Source organism: Chelon labrosus, assembly GCF_963514085.1.
Source record: "Chelon labrosus genome assembly, chromosome: 3".
NCBI lineage: Eukaryota > Metazoa > Chordata > Actinopteri > Mugiliformes > Mugilidae > Chelon > Chelon labrosus.
Window position 1 is genome coordinate 13588946 of NC_140339.1, and position 13791 is coordinate 13602736.

Genomic DNA, 13791 nt, shown 5'->3' on the forward strand with positions numbered 1-13791 from the left:
GAAGGGGAAATCCCCATGTGGCTAAGATACAGCTGCCAAGTTATATCTACATTTTTTTCAGGGGGTTAAACAGAAATGTCAGGTGATATCAGGTCAGGCGGACTACTGACATGAGCTGCAGTCGCTCTCCTTCTTGTCATCTTTGTCAGGGCCGGAGTCCTGAGTGGTGGGGTCTCCTCTCCGAACCTCCTCTTTGGACAGGGAGTTATAACCCAGATCTGACTGATCTCCTAAAAGAACAGCGAGAAAGAGAGAATAACGCATGAAACAGACAAGAGAGACACAGCTACAGTCTCTACTATTAAAGCACCAGCTCACAGAAATACTGTGTACAACACAACACATGAAAACTGTGTAGAGGCACAATTTCAGATGTTTGTTTAAATAAATAATAATTTTTAAAAAAAAACGCTTCGCTGTCTACTAAGCAGCTTTTTGGTGTAAAATGTAAATCTATTGTGGCTGTACACTGTAGTGAGCGAGCTAAATTAAGCCTACATGGGGGAAAAGTACCGAGGTGTTTCTTCCCTTTAATCTCGTTCTGTGAGGCACATCGTGGTTCCAGGGAGAAAACACAGAAGACAGCTAAGCTTTGCTGGATAAAGGAATCCTCCTCGGGGCATGCTCAGATCAGATCTACAGTAACCGTAAGAAAACAAACTGCATTTTCACAGCTGCTAATGAATCTAAGGCTTGAGGCTGACTCTTCCATCTGCCTCTCAAACTTCTCTGGGTTTCCTGGCAACCAGCTGTCTGATGATTTCCTCCCCTCCTTCATCCATCCCATGTACCTCTCTGGCCGTCATCTCTGAATAAACCATGAGCATGCACACAGCTCGGCTGTAATACAGTATGGAAGTGGAAGAACTCATTCTGTGATAATCACTGGACTGCACATCGAAGTCCCTCCAACCTGTTGTGCTACGAGCTGTGTGTTCCCTCTTAAGTCTTTCTGCACACGAGGTGAAACCTCCCACTTAGGAGCCATCTCCATGATTAAAATTATTGCCGTAATCAAAAAGAATGTGCCTCTGGGTAATTACTCGCCATAATTGACAATGACAAATCGTTCCGTGGTGAGTGAAATGTAAAAGAGAAAAGAGCAAGAGAAGAGAAGCAGACTGTGACACAGTGGAAAGAAAGAGGAGGATAATCGCAGAGAGAAAGAAAAGAAAAAGGGTGACGATGCTAAAGAAAATGAAAATGTCACAGAGCAGGTAAGATGTGACAGGAATGCAACCAGAGAGACAGACAGACAGAGAGGTTTACCTGGGTGGAGGGTGGCTTCTCTGAGCTCAGAGCCCCCACAGTGGGAGTGGACCCTGGCGCCCACGCTGCCGCCCCCACGGCCGACTGCATGCAATGGCAACACAGGCAGGGCCAGAGTGAAGGGCAGGGTTAGGGACAGAGCAGAGCAGAAACCACAGCCGCAAAACCAGGGAGAGATAATGGAGATAATGGAACAGAAGATGGAGGAAAAAAAAAAAAAAAAAAAAACAGGCAGCGAAGGAGAGGAGGTGTGGAAGGAAGTAGGGGCAACGAGGAAGGAGGACAAAACATGTCATTGAGAGAAAAGAAAAGGACGTGGAACAAGATGGCTGCCTTTGGAAGATGGAGTCACGAGGCAACTGTGTGAGGTGTACCTGTGCTAGATCTATCGTCAGTGGGGTCTACTTTGACGGAGTCAGTGGCGTAGGGGCCCTGCTCAGCCAGGTTAGTGTCGGCAGAGCTATCCAGGCTGCCGTGACTCATAGCGTCCAGGTCGCTGCCATCTGCCCAAAAACAACAAGGAGTTAAAAGGAGGCTGGGCGCCATGTCTGCTCCAGTGTTGATAAAGAATGAACCGTCCCACTGAGACTCCTGAGTCTGTCTTCTTTAAGGCCCAGCTCAGAAACCTGCATTAACATCCGTCTTAGGAAATGCAACTGCAAGTACAGGTGTGAACACACCCAGGTCACATTGAGGACACATCTGAGTGATCTGATCACTGACCACATTTGGAGGTGGCCTGGGACACATGGTGGTGTGAACACACAAGGAGTCCAGGGTCAAATTAAAAGCCACCTACTCCTTGTAGCTGTTAAATAACTAAATAATAATAAAAAAATGATTGATTCTGCCATTAAATGCAGTGGCATGTGGTTATTTATTGATGCGATCATGTTGATTAATAAGGAGCCGTATGGAGTTAAGTTACGTGTTTCCACAATTATCATCGGAGTCTTTAGTTACCTTTATTACCTGAGATCCATTAGAGAAAGCAGCTGCATACAATATTATATGTTGGTGTTCACACAGGTCTTAACTAACGATCAATAAATATTAACTTAATGAGAGAGAGAGACTTTATAGCTTGTTTCAAAATATACAACATTTCCCCAAGTTGTGACGCACACACAGCAAAGAGCTGTTCTGATTCAGTGGTAGGTAAAGATCTATTAGAGACAGCACCTGTTACAATATTCCACTGCGCCCAAAATGGTGGTGATGCTTATTTGCATACATAGCCTGAGATCAGATCTCAAGTTGCTGGCTGGGGGGCGAACGAAGAGACGCATTGTAATGCCAGGTGTGACCACAGGTACTTAAAGCTGACCTGTTGCAATCCGATTTACCCAGGGTGGATGTTAACGCAAAATCTGCACGGTCGATAAAATCCAAACTTAATATATGCTTAATACAGACAGGCGTATGCCGTTCTTTATTCCATTCAAGGGAATAAAACAGCAGCTGAGAGTTGTCTTCTATTTACCAAAAGGTTTATAAATATGTAAACTGGTGCTGATAATGGGTATAAAGCACCAAAAAAATTAAGGGAAATCCATTTGTAGGTATCGACGAGTGTAATTTACATGAAGCTTTATCTCTTTCAGACTGAACCAGTGCTGTACTCAGCTCAGAGGAACACAATGCATCGGCTGGGAGTATCTTAAAAAAAGCAGGGATTAGCAGGACGGGGATTAGCATGCACTGAGTGTGCAGGTGTTCACTGGCATGCAGGGAAGTTCAGTCACACATGTTGAGATTGTTGCGTTTGAAGTAGTCGTTTATTACAACACAAAACAATGTATTTTTAGAAATGATGGGTAGTCTGAGTCCCTGAAATTTTAGATTTGTGGATTTATTCTGGAAGTATAAAACAACCATGTAAGTAGTTTTGATAATTTTGCAGCCACATGAACTCAAAACCGTCTTCATATATAAGATTTAAAAACACCTGGACATGTCAGTCCTGAGTGCAAAACCTTGACAATAAAACCTATTAGTCTAAGTGAATAAAGCTATAATGTCATAATTTTTTGTACAGGTAGTAAAACAGAACAAATTAAATTAAGTGAAAAGAAAGAGAAGAAGAAAAACCTCTGGGATGTGTTTATCTGCTCATTCAATCATAGATGGGTAGTATGAATGTGAACAAACAAAAAATATATTAAAGAAACAAACTTAACTTAAATCCATTCATCATCCATCCATTGTCCATTTTGTCAGTACAGTTGTAGATGATTTTAACAAAGGGACATTTTTAAAAACTAAAATAGCATTTAGCAACAGCTTTAGTGAGACAATAAGAACCTTTTCTCAGACATCACGTGTTGCTGATCACCGTTACCTGACAGAGGACTCTGATTGAGGGGCGCGTGTCGTCGTAGCGCCCGTTTGAACTGCGCCACGCCCACAATGACGTTTCTCAGCTTCATCCACAGGAAGTATCCTCCTCTGGTGCTGGAGGGCCACGTGCTCTCCAACACCGCCTGGATGAGGAGCAGAGGAAGAAGAAGAATGTGAAGAATATTTTGTATTTCAAAGATCTGTCACCATAAAACGTTCTAATTTTCTTCTCCAAAATAAATGACTGAGAAAAACTGAATGAAGGGATAGTGTGTGAACTGCAGCTCCAACTTTGTTTATTTAATTTCAACTCAACGTTTTGAACTAAAACTGAGCCAGTCGCTGCTCCACAGAAAATCGTATTGAATAAATTTTTCATCAAAGGCTCTAACTGCGGCGGTATTAGAGCCACAGTTAGACTCGGCACCAGAAACACAGATGAAGAAGAAGATGCACTGCAGCTGTTGGTGACCAAGTCACGTTCAACAGTCTCTGTCTGCCTCTAAAATAAACTTCAGAAGCATCCTGGGAAAAACACGATTGCTATGCCCCTGAACACAACTGGGTTTATTGCACTGTCTGCTCTTGAATGGAGTTTCTTAGTATTTGGACCTGACAAAATGAGGCTGTCTACGATGTTGTTAAGACAACTAAAGCACTCTGAATTTGAAGAAACAGCTGCAACATTAAAACCACTGACAGGAGAAGTAAACAACACTGATCAGCACACATTTAAAGCAGTGTTCTGCTGGGATAACGTGGATCTTGGCATTCGTGTGGATGTTACTTTGACCTGATGGCCGGCCCGAGCCAAAGGAAAAGCTACAGGAAAAATAGCCCAAGGCATTGACCCAGCAACTTAATTCCCCAGATGCCAAACCCACTGAGCATCAACGGGAAGAACCACTGCCAGCGTCCTGCCACCAAGGGACCAAACAACCTCCAAGGTTGAAAACTTAAGGGCCAAAAACTGCAATCCTCCAATGTCCACTGGAGGCTTGCTCCAAAAATCCGAGTCAATCCCCATAGAGCTCCAAGTTAAAATGTGCAACTTTACAGCAGAAATACACATGTTTACAGGCTCGTATGGAAACACTTTTGGCATCTAGAGGTTATTTCTCTATTAATGGCAACTGTTGAAATTATATCAAAGGCTAAACGTATGATGCATAATGCATAATTAAGGGGTGTGGCTGCTCTGAGTAACAGGGGTTATCCTCACAGGTTGCTAGCGGTCTGCCTCAGCTCCACTCGTACGTGCGCCACCATTTTTGAATTAGCTGGGAGTTGGGAGGGGCCAGGCCCTGTCAAGGTGGTGACGGCCGGAGACGCCACATCGAGCTTCAGAACTTTACAGTAAGAAATTAACCCTGGTTCACTGAACGCGGATCGATTATTTCAAGATTCAAGTCGTTGTCACTTCCACAATATGTTAATTAAAACCTACAGAGGTGTGAAATACTGTTTCTCCTAAACCCACTACAGTTACGCTTACAAGACACAGACAATAAAGTTATTGTAAGCATAACTGCAGAAGTAGTTCTACTTCTGCTGCAACAACTGCAGCACTACTGCTAACACCTACTACTGTTATTTTAGTGGAGTGTCAAAGCTTGGCCCAACATATTCTAAATGAAACTGGAGGCCGTGTGAATATAACGTGGAATGAATGCCATAAAGAACATGAAAGGAAAAGAAACACCTGCAACTGTCCGGTGGAGCCGCTGCAATGAACACAGAGTTAGTGCCAGTGTAGGAATCAGCTAACTTATGTCTCCAAGCTTTTTTTTTATTTTGAAGATGAAATAATATCCTCTCAGGTGTTAAAACACACCGGAGTAACCTCATCTACTGACAGCCTGATCCCTAGTGAGCCAATTTACTTTTATGCTCCCTGGGTTGTCGGATCAGGGCCGGGTTGCAGTGATAACAGAGCCATGATTCATACTGACACCTGGGTGTGATCACATCCGTTCAACCTTGAGGGTAAACTGCATGTCACCGATGTTTCTTTGCATCCGACAGCCGAGTGTCTGCAAAGATGTTGCTGTAATGAAGTGTCTCTGGCTCTTAAGCTCCAACCAGAGGGAAATAAATTTTAGGGATCGAGCACAGTGGTGAAATAATTTGAATGCAATTATCCATGCAGCTATTGTGAATCATGAATAAACAATCAACATCAGAGCTGCAATCAGTCAGCTTCCTAATACATCATCCATGTTGCTGAGCTACATTTATCTGGGGCATGACTTCACTTCTTTTGATCAGAGGCTTTAATGTCAGTCACATGTCACTTCACTCATCTTATATTTTTTCAGATCTTAGCCGGGCTGTTTGACTTGTTCAACATCCAGTTCTTCAGACTTTTACTGCTCTGACTCCGTCTGTTTATTCATCAGTCTCTGCTGACGAAAAAGGGAGCATCCCTTTAGACATCCTTCTCAGATTTGTGTTAGGCCTTTGGCTGTCATGGGTGTGTCCACGCATTAGTCAAATTTATAGCTTAATCAGCAGAATGTTCATAAACCAGATTAAAACAAAAATCCACAGCAATTGTTAATTATTTGCACGTCTCAACACTGTAAGATGCCGCATGGCGCATTGAATCTGCTGGAAATATAACAGAAGGAGTTTTTTCTCAGCTTTTCTGACATTGAATTGATCTATTCAAAGAAGAAAACCGAGATGTTTTCATGTTATTTGTTGGCATATCAGATGACATTTAAATGACATGGACAATACACTTGCTTGCCGGGAGCCAAATAAGAATCACTCTCACTGCGTCTCTGCAGTAAATATGTCAGCTAGCTTAATTTGGCTTCATGCAAAAGAAAATAAATGATGCACAAATCAGTGTAAAAGTTAATATTGGTTGTGATTTTATGGGTGGAGATGGAAGATGCTGGTGGGAGGACTTTTGTCAAACTATTCCTTAAAACTATTCCACTTTGCTCACCTTAGAGATAAAGGTATAGATGAAAGTAGCTGTTTCTACTACAAGCGGTATAATCAACACTGAAGTAATTCGATAGATGAAGATGACCTCCATTTTTCTACGCTTCCCGTCCTGGAAACTCATCACCTGATGTTTACCCCACGAGGAGCAAACAAGCTCAGAAAGAATGGATTTATTCCAACCAGAGAGAAATGATCAGATCAAGTGTATACATGATTATTTGGAGCTAATATTTTCCTATTGATCAAAGTTTAACACCACCCCTCTCAGTCTAACTGAAAACTCCGTCTGATCAGGTCACTCTGTCAAACCTGTTTAACCCCGTATCCATCTATATTTCCCTAACTCAACAGAAAACATTTAACCATTTCTATCACGTATACCTTGTGCTATAATTTAAATAAATTTAAATAGAAACCATAAATAACCATCCCTGGCTTGATTATTATCAATACATCATTACTGTACCTTGTTGTAGTAGCCGTAGGTGATGGCATTGGGATGGACTCCAGCCTTCTTCATCTCAAAGAGGACCCTGACCGCCAGGACAGGCTGGCCATACTGTCCACACAGCTGCATCAGCACTCTGTAGCAGACCTGTGATACGTATATATATGTACATGTATGATTCATTGTCTAAACCTACAGTAAGAACGCATCCGTTTCAATCAGTGGATAGCAGGTATTCTTTAATGCACCTCATCAGGGGGCTGCAACTTCTTGGCCTGCATCTTCCTGAGCACGTCGTAGGCGGTGCGGAGGGCCCGGACCTTGGAGTGGCAGACCTTCACGTACGCCGGCAGACAGATGAACCAGAGGCCGTAGCAGTGACGGAGGAGGCACTTGGACCACAGCTGAGGGATGGATGAGTACTTCTTGGCAATCTTCTGGGCCAATTTGATCTCCTGTGGATGGAAAAGAACGTTTTTTATGACCTGAGGACATGTCAGACTCCTGTAGAGGGGGGAGCATCACTCTTGCTCATATCAGTTTTCTTGCTACTACAAAAAGAATAAAACTTCTAGTTGATTTTCTTTTTTAATGTAATGTAATGTAAAATTGCTTAAAGAAGTGCTGGATTTCAAATTGAGTAATTTAACAGGAAAGAACTTCTCATAATCTGAATCATTATCAACACTTTATGAACTTTTGTTTGTATTTTCTTTGCTACAAGTTTTTACTTTTACTTTTATCTATTCACTTAGCACTTAAATGTGTAAATCAATCAGTGAATGTGTGCCTGCAGTGTTGATCTGACCTGCTTGGTGCGTCTGAACATGGGGGCAGGGCTGGTGGGACAGCTGTGCCTGGCAGCGAGACGGGACGACGGCGTCCGGCCCTCCACGGGGTCGAACAGGTCAAGACTTAACACTGGGAAACCGTCATACCTGATGAAGAACATTCATTAGTGAAAGGAGGCACTTTACTCTCAGCTCTCCTCCAGCCATCCCTCTTCATTTTATTTACACTGGTGCTAAGTGGGTCGTAAATTCTTAAGACTGTCCAGTCTTTAGTTGTCCCGCTACGAGAGCTGGACTCCTGCTGGTCCCCAGTCAGCTACTAAAAGAGCAAATTAACAGAATTCAATTTATTGTTTAGATTCCCCCCCCCCCGCTCTTCCATCCAGCTGGTCTCATGGTGGACGTCAAGCAGGAACACAGCACTCCACAGCACAGCAGGACATCTTTCCCATTTACATATATGACTGAAATCATTTGTTTCTTCTGATTCAAAAGCTTGAAGGCTGTAAGAAGCCAAGCCGGTGGTCGGCGGTTCGCCAGTGTCGGGCCGTTGATGAGCATCTCTGCCCCTTCTGTTGCCAATAACCAGATTCAATACACTGAATAACAGCTATTGAATGACAGCTAATGGTAGCGCTTCCCTTTTCCCTTTTGAATGACGAATACAGACTACTGCCAACTGCTTGTATGAAGTATGGTGGCATCATACTGGTCATGCTGGTATCTTTTGTTTTCTTTACCTTTACAAGAGTCACCAAGAGATCCCAGTATATCTATATTCCCCACTATACGTGCAGATTTTACCTGTAGCACAGCGGATATTCCTCCCCGTCAGGCAGAGGAGGCAGCTCTGGAGGTGTGATGAAGACCGTGTGCTCACTGCGCTGGGATTCATCAATCTCTATCAGCCTGGTCTCCTCCGGCCTGTCACCGTCCACCTGCAGAGCAGAGCGCACAGATATGAGCAGAGACTGGTGGTACCGTGACCCTTCATCCATCTCAGCTGATGGAAACAAGGGAGTATCACACAGATTTTGACATTATGACCCGTGGTAAATATTTTAGTGTTTGCATATGTGGATTTTGGCCAGACACTTGATAACTGATTCACTTTAAAAACATCTTCTTTTTTTTTTTTTGCACAATATCTGCTCTGTAGCTGTCATCCTGAGAGCAGGATTTCCACAGAACGAGTGAGGGGGAGAGCTGGGGGAGGATGACAGCAGGTGACCTAGATTTCCCGAGTGAACATGTTTCCCCTTTCTTTGCGTTTTCCTTTTTTTAACCAACTACATCACTGCAGCCTCCTCTGACACCACACAGAGACGAGCCTGTGCAATTCACAATGTGTGTCTAATGGTACAATATTAAAATACAGAGAAAGCAATATATACGACTTCTGGGTAGATAATATATATTTACAACCGCTGAAACTTCACAACCGCTATGTACAATAAAATGACAATGATTAGTCGGCAGGGAAATCACTGCAGACCCACAACACAGCCTGGACATAAACTCTCCTGACATCAGAACAAATAAGCCATCATGCCTACAGTGAACCCTATAACAATAAAACATCTACTTTCATGACTAATTTTATAAATTATACTTAACACACAGCGACAGTTAAAGTGCTACTACCAACTACAATACAATTCTTTGTGGGCATAAACAGACTTGTCTGATAAAGCCAACTCTGGCCACATTCACACTTTTCATTAACATCCATCCAGAGCAAATAAAGAATATCCAGCATAACTCTTCAATAGTATTTTTTAGACTTGACTGATTTAACTGATTCAACTGATTTCACAGACCGAGCCCTACTCCTGGTGATGACTAAACTGAGATAAATGAATGCAAAAATCAGCCGAGAGTCTCTTTGGGGATGAACAGAAATTAGATTCAATGTGCTGTTGTGAAATCTGTCAGAAAATCAAAGACTTTGTTTGACATTAGATGTGTGTGTGTGTCAACTCTAGAGGGCTACACCTACACCTCGAGGGAGCCACGTCATCTGCAAGTTAATTCCCCTGTAGATATTTACAATTTCACAGTTTATACAAAAACACCGTCACATTTCTTAAGAGATTAATGATCTTGTTGATCGTGTAAAGGTTGTAACACACAAAGTCGTCGGTCGGCCATTGGTCAGTGTCTCTGTGGTCTTAGTCTTGGTGGTACGCACCACAACAGTGGCATTAGTCAGACCCCTGTTGGCATCTTTTTGGCCTATGTTGAATCTGTGGCAGCACAAGTCTGTCAGAGAGGTCACTCTTATTGACAGCATAGAGGACCAGTGTATAAGAAGAGAAAGGAAAGTGAGGAAAGTAATCTCATCTGAATAAACTGTAGACCAACTGATCAGCACGATTCAGGAGAGGCCAGCCCTGTATGCCAGTATACAGCTAATAGTAGAACACAGACTACTGCCTCCTGTTGGTATGAAGAGGTATTTCCTGTAAGCTTCGTGGCGTATTCAAGTGCGCCTATTTGCACCTGTTTGACAATCAAACATCAGCAAGTCATCACACCACGTCATTACATCTGTGTGCTTTAAAATAAACCCTATCATAATGGTTGCAGTCAGTGAGCATGTGTTTGACACAGGGCAGGTTTGAGCCTGCAATCAGCTCAGCGGGAGCTGTGAAGCTGTTTCTCTGAGCCTGCCTGCAGCCGTGAACCCTTATCTAGAATATAACAGGTTGTGGCTGGTTAGTGGTGGGAAAAAGTGCTCAGATTTTTTATTTATTTTTATTTAAATATAGTTGGCAAAACAAAATTATAGTGGGCATAAATACACCTATCATCCTATATCGCCAGTGACATTACTTCATTTATTTTACTACAGGGGCTGACAGATGAGACTTGAACGATAAAGAACGAGATCTGAGCTTTATGGCGGCTATAAAGTAAAATCAACAGTATGAATTAAAAATAGCTAAATGACAGATTTAGTGCTACAGGCACTGATTTATCCATGTCGGACGGCAGGGAGGTGAAGCTCTTGCTCAAAGTTCATAATGTGGTCTAGTTAGTCAGATGGTGATTGAAGTTTGATAACCTCAAAGCAGAGAAATGTAAAAGTGTGAATCTTTTATTATTCCTCTTTTGTCTTATACAGAAAATCAAAACCATACGATAATGTTCAGTGAACATTTTAAGACATAATACAAAGGGTCAGTGGAATCGGCTTTCGGTAGATTGGAGACGGGAGAATTAGAAACTCTGCTAAAAGTTGAGCGATTCAGAACAATTTTAGGCTGCTGAACTGAGAACAGAACGAGGTGAGAAGAGTGTTTTTAAATATAAATAGTTGGTTTGATGCTGAAATTTAAAGACAAAAGTCAAATTCAGTAAAACCATGGCTCATATGGCTCAGATTGAATGTTTAAATTGTGGTTATGTTTTATAAACACAGAATCCCTCAACTGTTTGTCTTCAGTTTTGCCCTTTACCGTTTGTGTTTTTACAGCTTCTAATGGATTTATTTATATTTAATCTGTCTGAATACTTTTAACTTGACTTGTGCCTCTGTGGGATTTAATTTGTTGTAGCAATAAACTTGTTTCCCTCAGGGATCAATACATTTTAACCTTATCTTTGGGACTACCGCGTGGGCTGAACGCTGCAGTGTGCTTTGAGAGTGGATAATCTAATCCACAGGGAAGAAAGACGGCTGGAGGATTTAATCGCCCGTAGAGCTGACGCAAGGAGAGCATGAGGAAGACCCGGGCCTCGCTGCAGGCCTGGGAACACGGAGAGGAAAGGATGTGGATGCTGGCCTCTGGACTCTTTTCCAGTATGTCTCAATTATAGCCGGATCACACACCCACACACACACACACACACACACTTGGCCAAGGGCAGCCAAGTCCATTTCAGAGTCAGTTACAAATGTCACCTGCAAAAACCCGTGACGCTTGGGAAACGAGTGGCCGCGTGAACTTTAACACTGCAACTGCAAGCACAGTTTGAGAGAGGAACACAACCCTGTGAGCAGCATCCGGGGTCAAACTACTCAAAACGCTCCCAGTGGAACGAAGAAGATACATCAACAGCCTCACCAAGGCTTCGCCGAATGTGAGGCCAGGGGACGCACAACACACTGACTTCAAGCTCTGTTAGAGCTCCAGAAACCACTGAAGCGCTAAAAGCTCTTAGTCACCAGACTCATGAAAAATTGAGTGCAGAAATCCTGGTTTTCTCACTATCTCAGGACAAATTGCTGTGGCAGCAAATCTAACGTGGGCACTATAAATTCATGAAATATGGGAAGGTGATACAGTTTGGATCTTAGGGAACTCATTTAAATCAGTGGCTACGTTTTACACTGACAATATTTCTTCAGCCTAATGAAGACGTTACCATCAGAGGCTCCAACTTAACCGTTTACATGGGCGGTAAATAAAACGATCTGATCAGATATATGCGCTTACAAGCATCACAACATTAATCACTACAGAGCTTAATTAACAAAGAGAAGAGAAGAAGATTAGAAGAGGGACTAGTGGGTGAGTGTATAAACATTGCTACACTGTAGAAAAGGACACTGGCTAATACCTAATACGTTGATGAATTTCTGTTGTTTTCTTCAAACTAAAATATCAAACATTTGTTCGGTATTAAAATACGAAAAACACCTTATTTTCTAACCCTTGTGCAGGGGTGCATAAAGACATACGATACTTGCTCCCAAGAGCCAAGAAGACAAACATAGTTTCCTGAACAATCTATTTAAATTCTTAGTAATTTTGTTTGCAGGGTGCATGCATCATGATCAATCCCCCCCCATCTGGAAATGGTCCCAGTGCAGGTGAGCATAATAATAGACTTACCTTGCCCCCTTTGTCTGCACTCCGCTCTGAACTGTACAGCTGTTCATGAGAGAAGGCAGAAAGGAAAAGAGAAACTCAAGAAATTGGAAGCAGAAAGGAGAGATGCAGGTTTGGCTGAAGACAAGTGACATATAGCAGCACAGGAAAGAGTAAGAACCACCAATAATAAGCAGAATGCAGAGGAAAAGCACGTAATCACATCTAACAGAAATGACCGCATTTTTTTGTGAGAACGCAATAAAAGCGCAGCACGCTATTATACTCACTTTGTCCACGCAGTCGTCGAAGAAGGCCAGGCTGGCGTCTTTGTCGCTGACAAAAGAGCACTCCTCGATGAAGCGGATGAACATCTGGGTCTTGGTCATTAGAGAGTAGAACTTCTGGTGTGAGCGGTCGCGGCTCTTCAAGAACCCTGAGGAGACAAATGTTTTACGTCAGCCTTAAAAAATAACATCTGCCTACATTAGATTATTTAAAATATGGAAGTGGGCTTATCCATATACTGTGACTCATCTACGGACAAACACTGAGCAAGAGCAGTTCACAGATGTCTTCATAAGGAGTGCGATTTTGCGGTTAAGAAATCCATTAAAGGCTCTAAATACGCTGTATAACTTCCATTTGTCTTGATTTGGATAATGCACGCCACAGTGTTTTTGTATAATGGCCTATTTGGGATGTACAGCAACATAGTGAAAAGCTTCCTTAATAGATGCTGAAAGCAGCTTCACTGAGTAATAATCTACTGCCGTTATGAGACTGAGAGCAAAGGATGGGATGGATGGCCGCAGGCTCGAAGCGCGGAGGTCGATGCCAAATGCTTCCTGAAGCTGATAAATATTTTAATCCCGACACAGGCCACATGCAACCTGGACAAAACTCCTCTTATCCGCTTCACTATATGACTTTTCACTTCTTTATTACAGGAAGCGATGCCTTCCTACAACTACAGTCAAAAACGCTGGCAGTATTCACGGGGACTATTAAAAAGTCATTTGATGATTAGCCCACTTATTAATTATTTATTTGTCGATAAAATAAAGTGCTGAGGAATTTAAAATACGGACTGTTTCCTGCTTTTTTTTTTCTTTGTCCTGTATCATAACTGAAATAAATGATGCTATACCAAACATGGTCTGAGGGA

The 13791-nt window shown here is 42.5% G+C and overlaps 1 protein-coding gene across 1 annotated transcript in view; it reads right to left on the bottom strand.

Annotated features, from left to right (window-relative positions):
• LOC311485391 (C-myc promoter-binding protein-like) overlaps positions 1 to 13791 on the bottom strand; it is a 55721-nt gene that overhangs the window by 18296 nt on the left and 23634 nt on the right. The window contains exons 12-21 of the mRNA XM_084540759.1: positions 12914 to 13059; positions 12648 to 12686; positions 8611 to 8744; positions 7824 to 7953; positions 7264 to 7470; positions 7034 to 7162; positions 3611 to 3752; positions 1644 to 1772; positions 1270 to 1353; positions 111 to 230 (exon numbers count right to left, since the gene is read on the bottom strand). Coding sequence (XP_084396885.1) covers positions 111 to 230; positions 1270 to 1353; positions 1644 to 1772; positions 3611 to 3752; positions 7034 to 7162; positions 7264 to 7470; positions 7824 to 7953; positions 8611 to 8744; positions 12648 to 12686; positions 12914 to 13059 — 1260 coding nt within the window. The remainder of the gene's footprint in view (positions 1 to 110; positions 231 to 1269; positions 1354 to 1643; positions 1773 to 3610; positions 3753 to 7033; positions 7163 to 7263; positions 7471 to 7823; positions 7954 to 8610; positions 8745 to 12647; positions 12687 to 12913; positions 13060 to 13791) is intronic.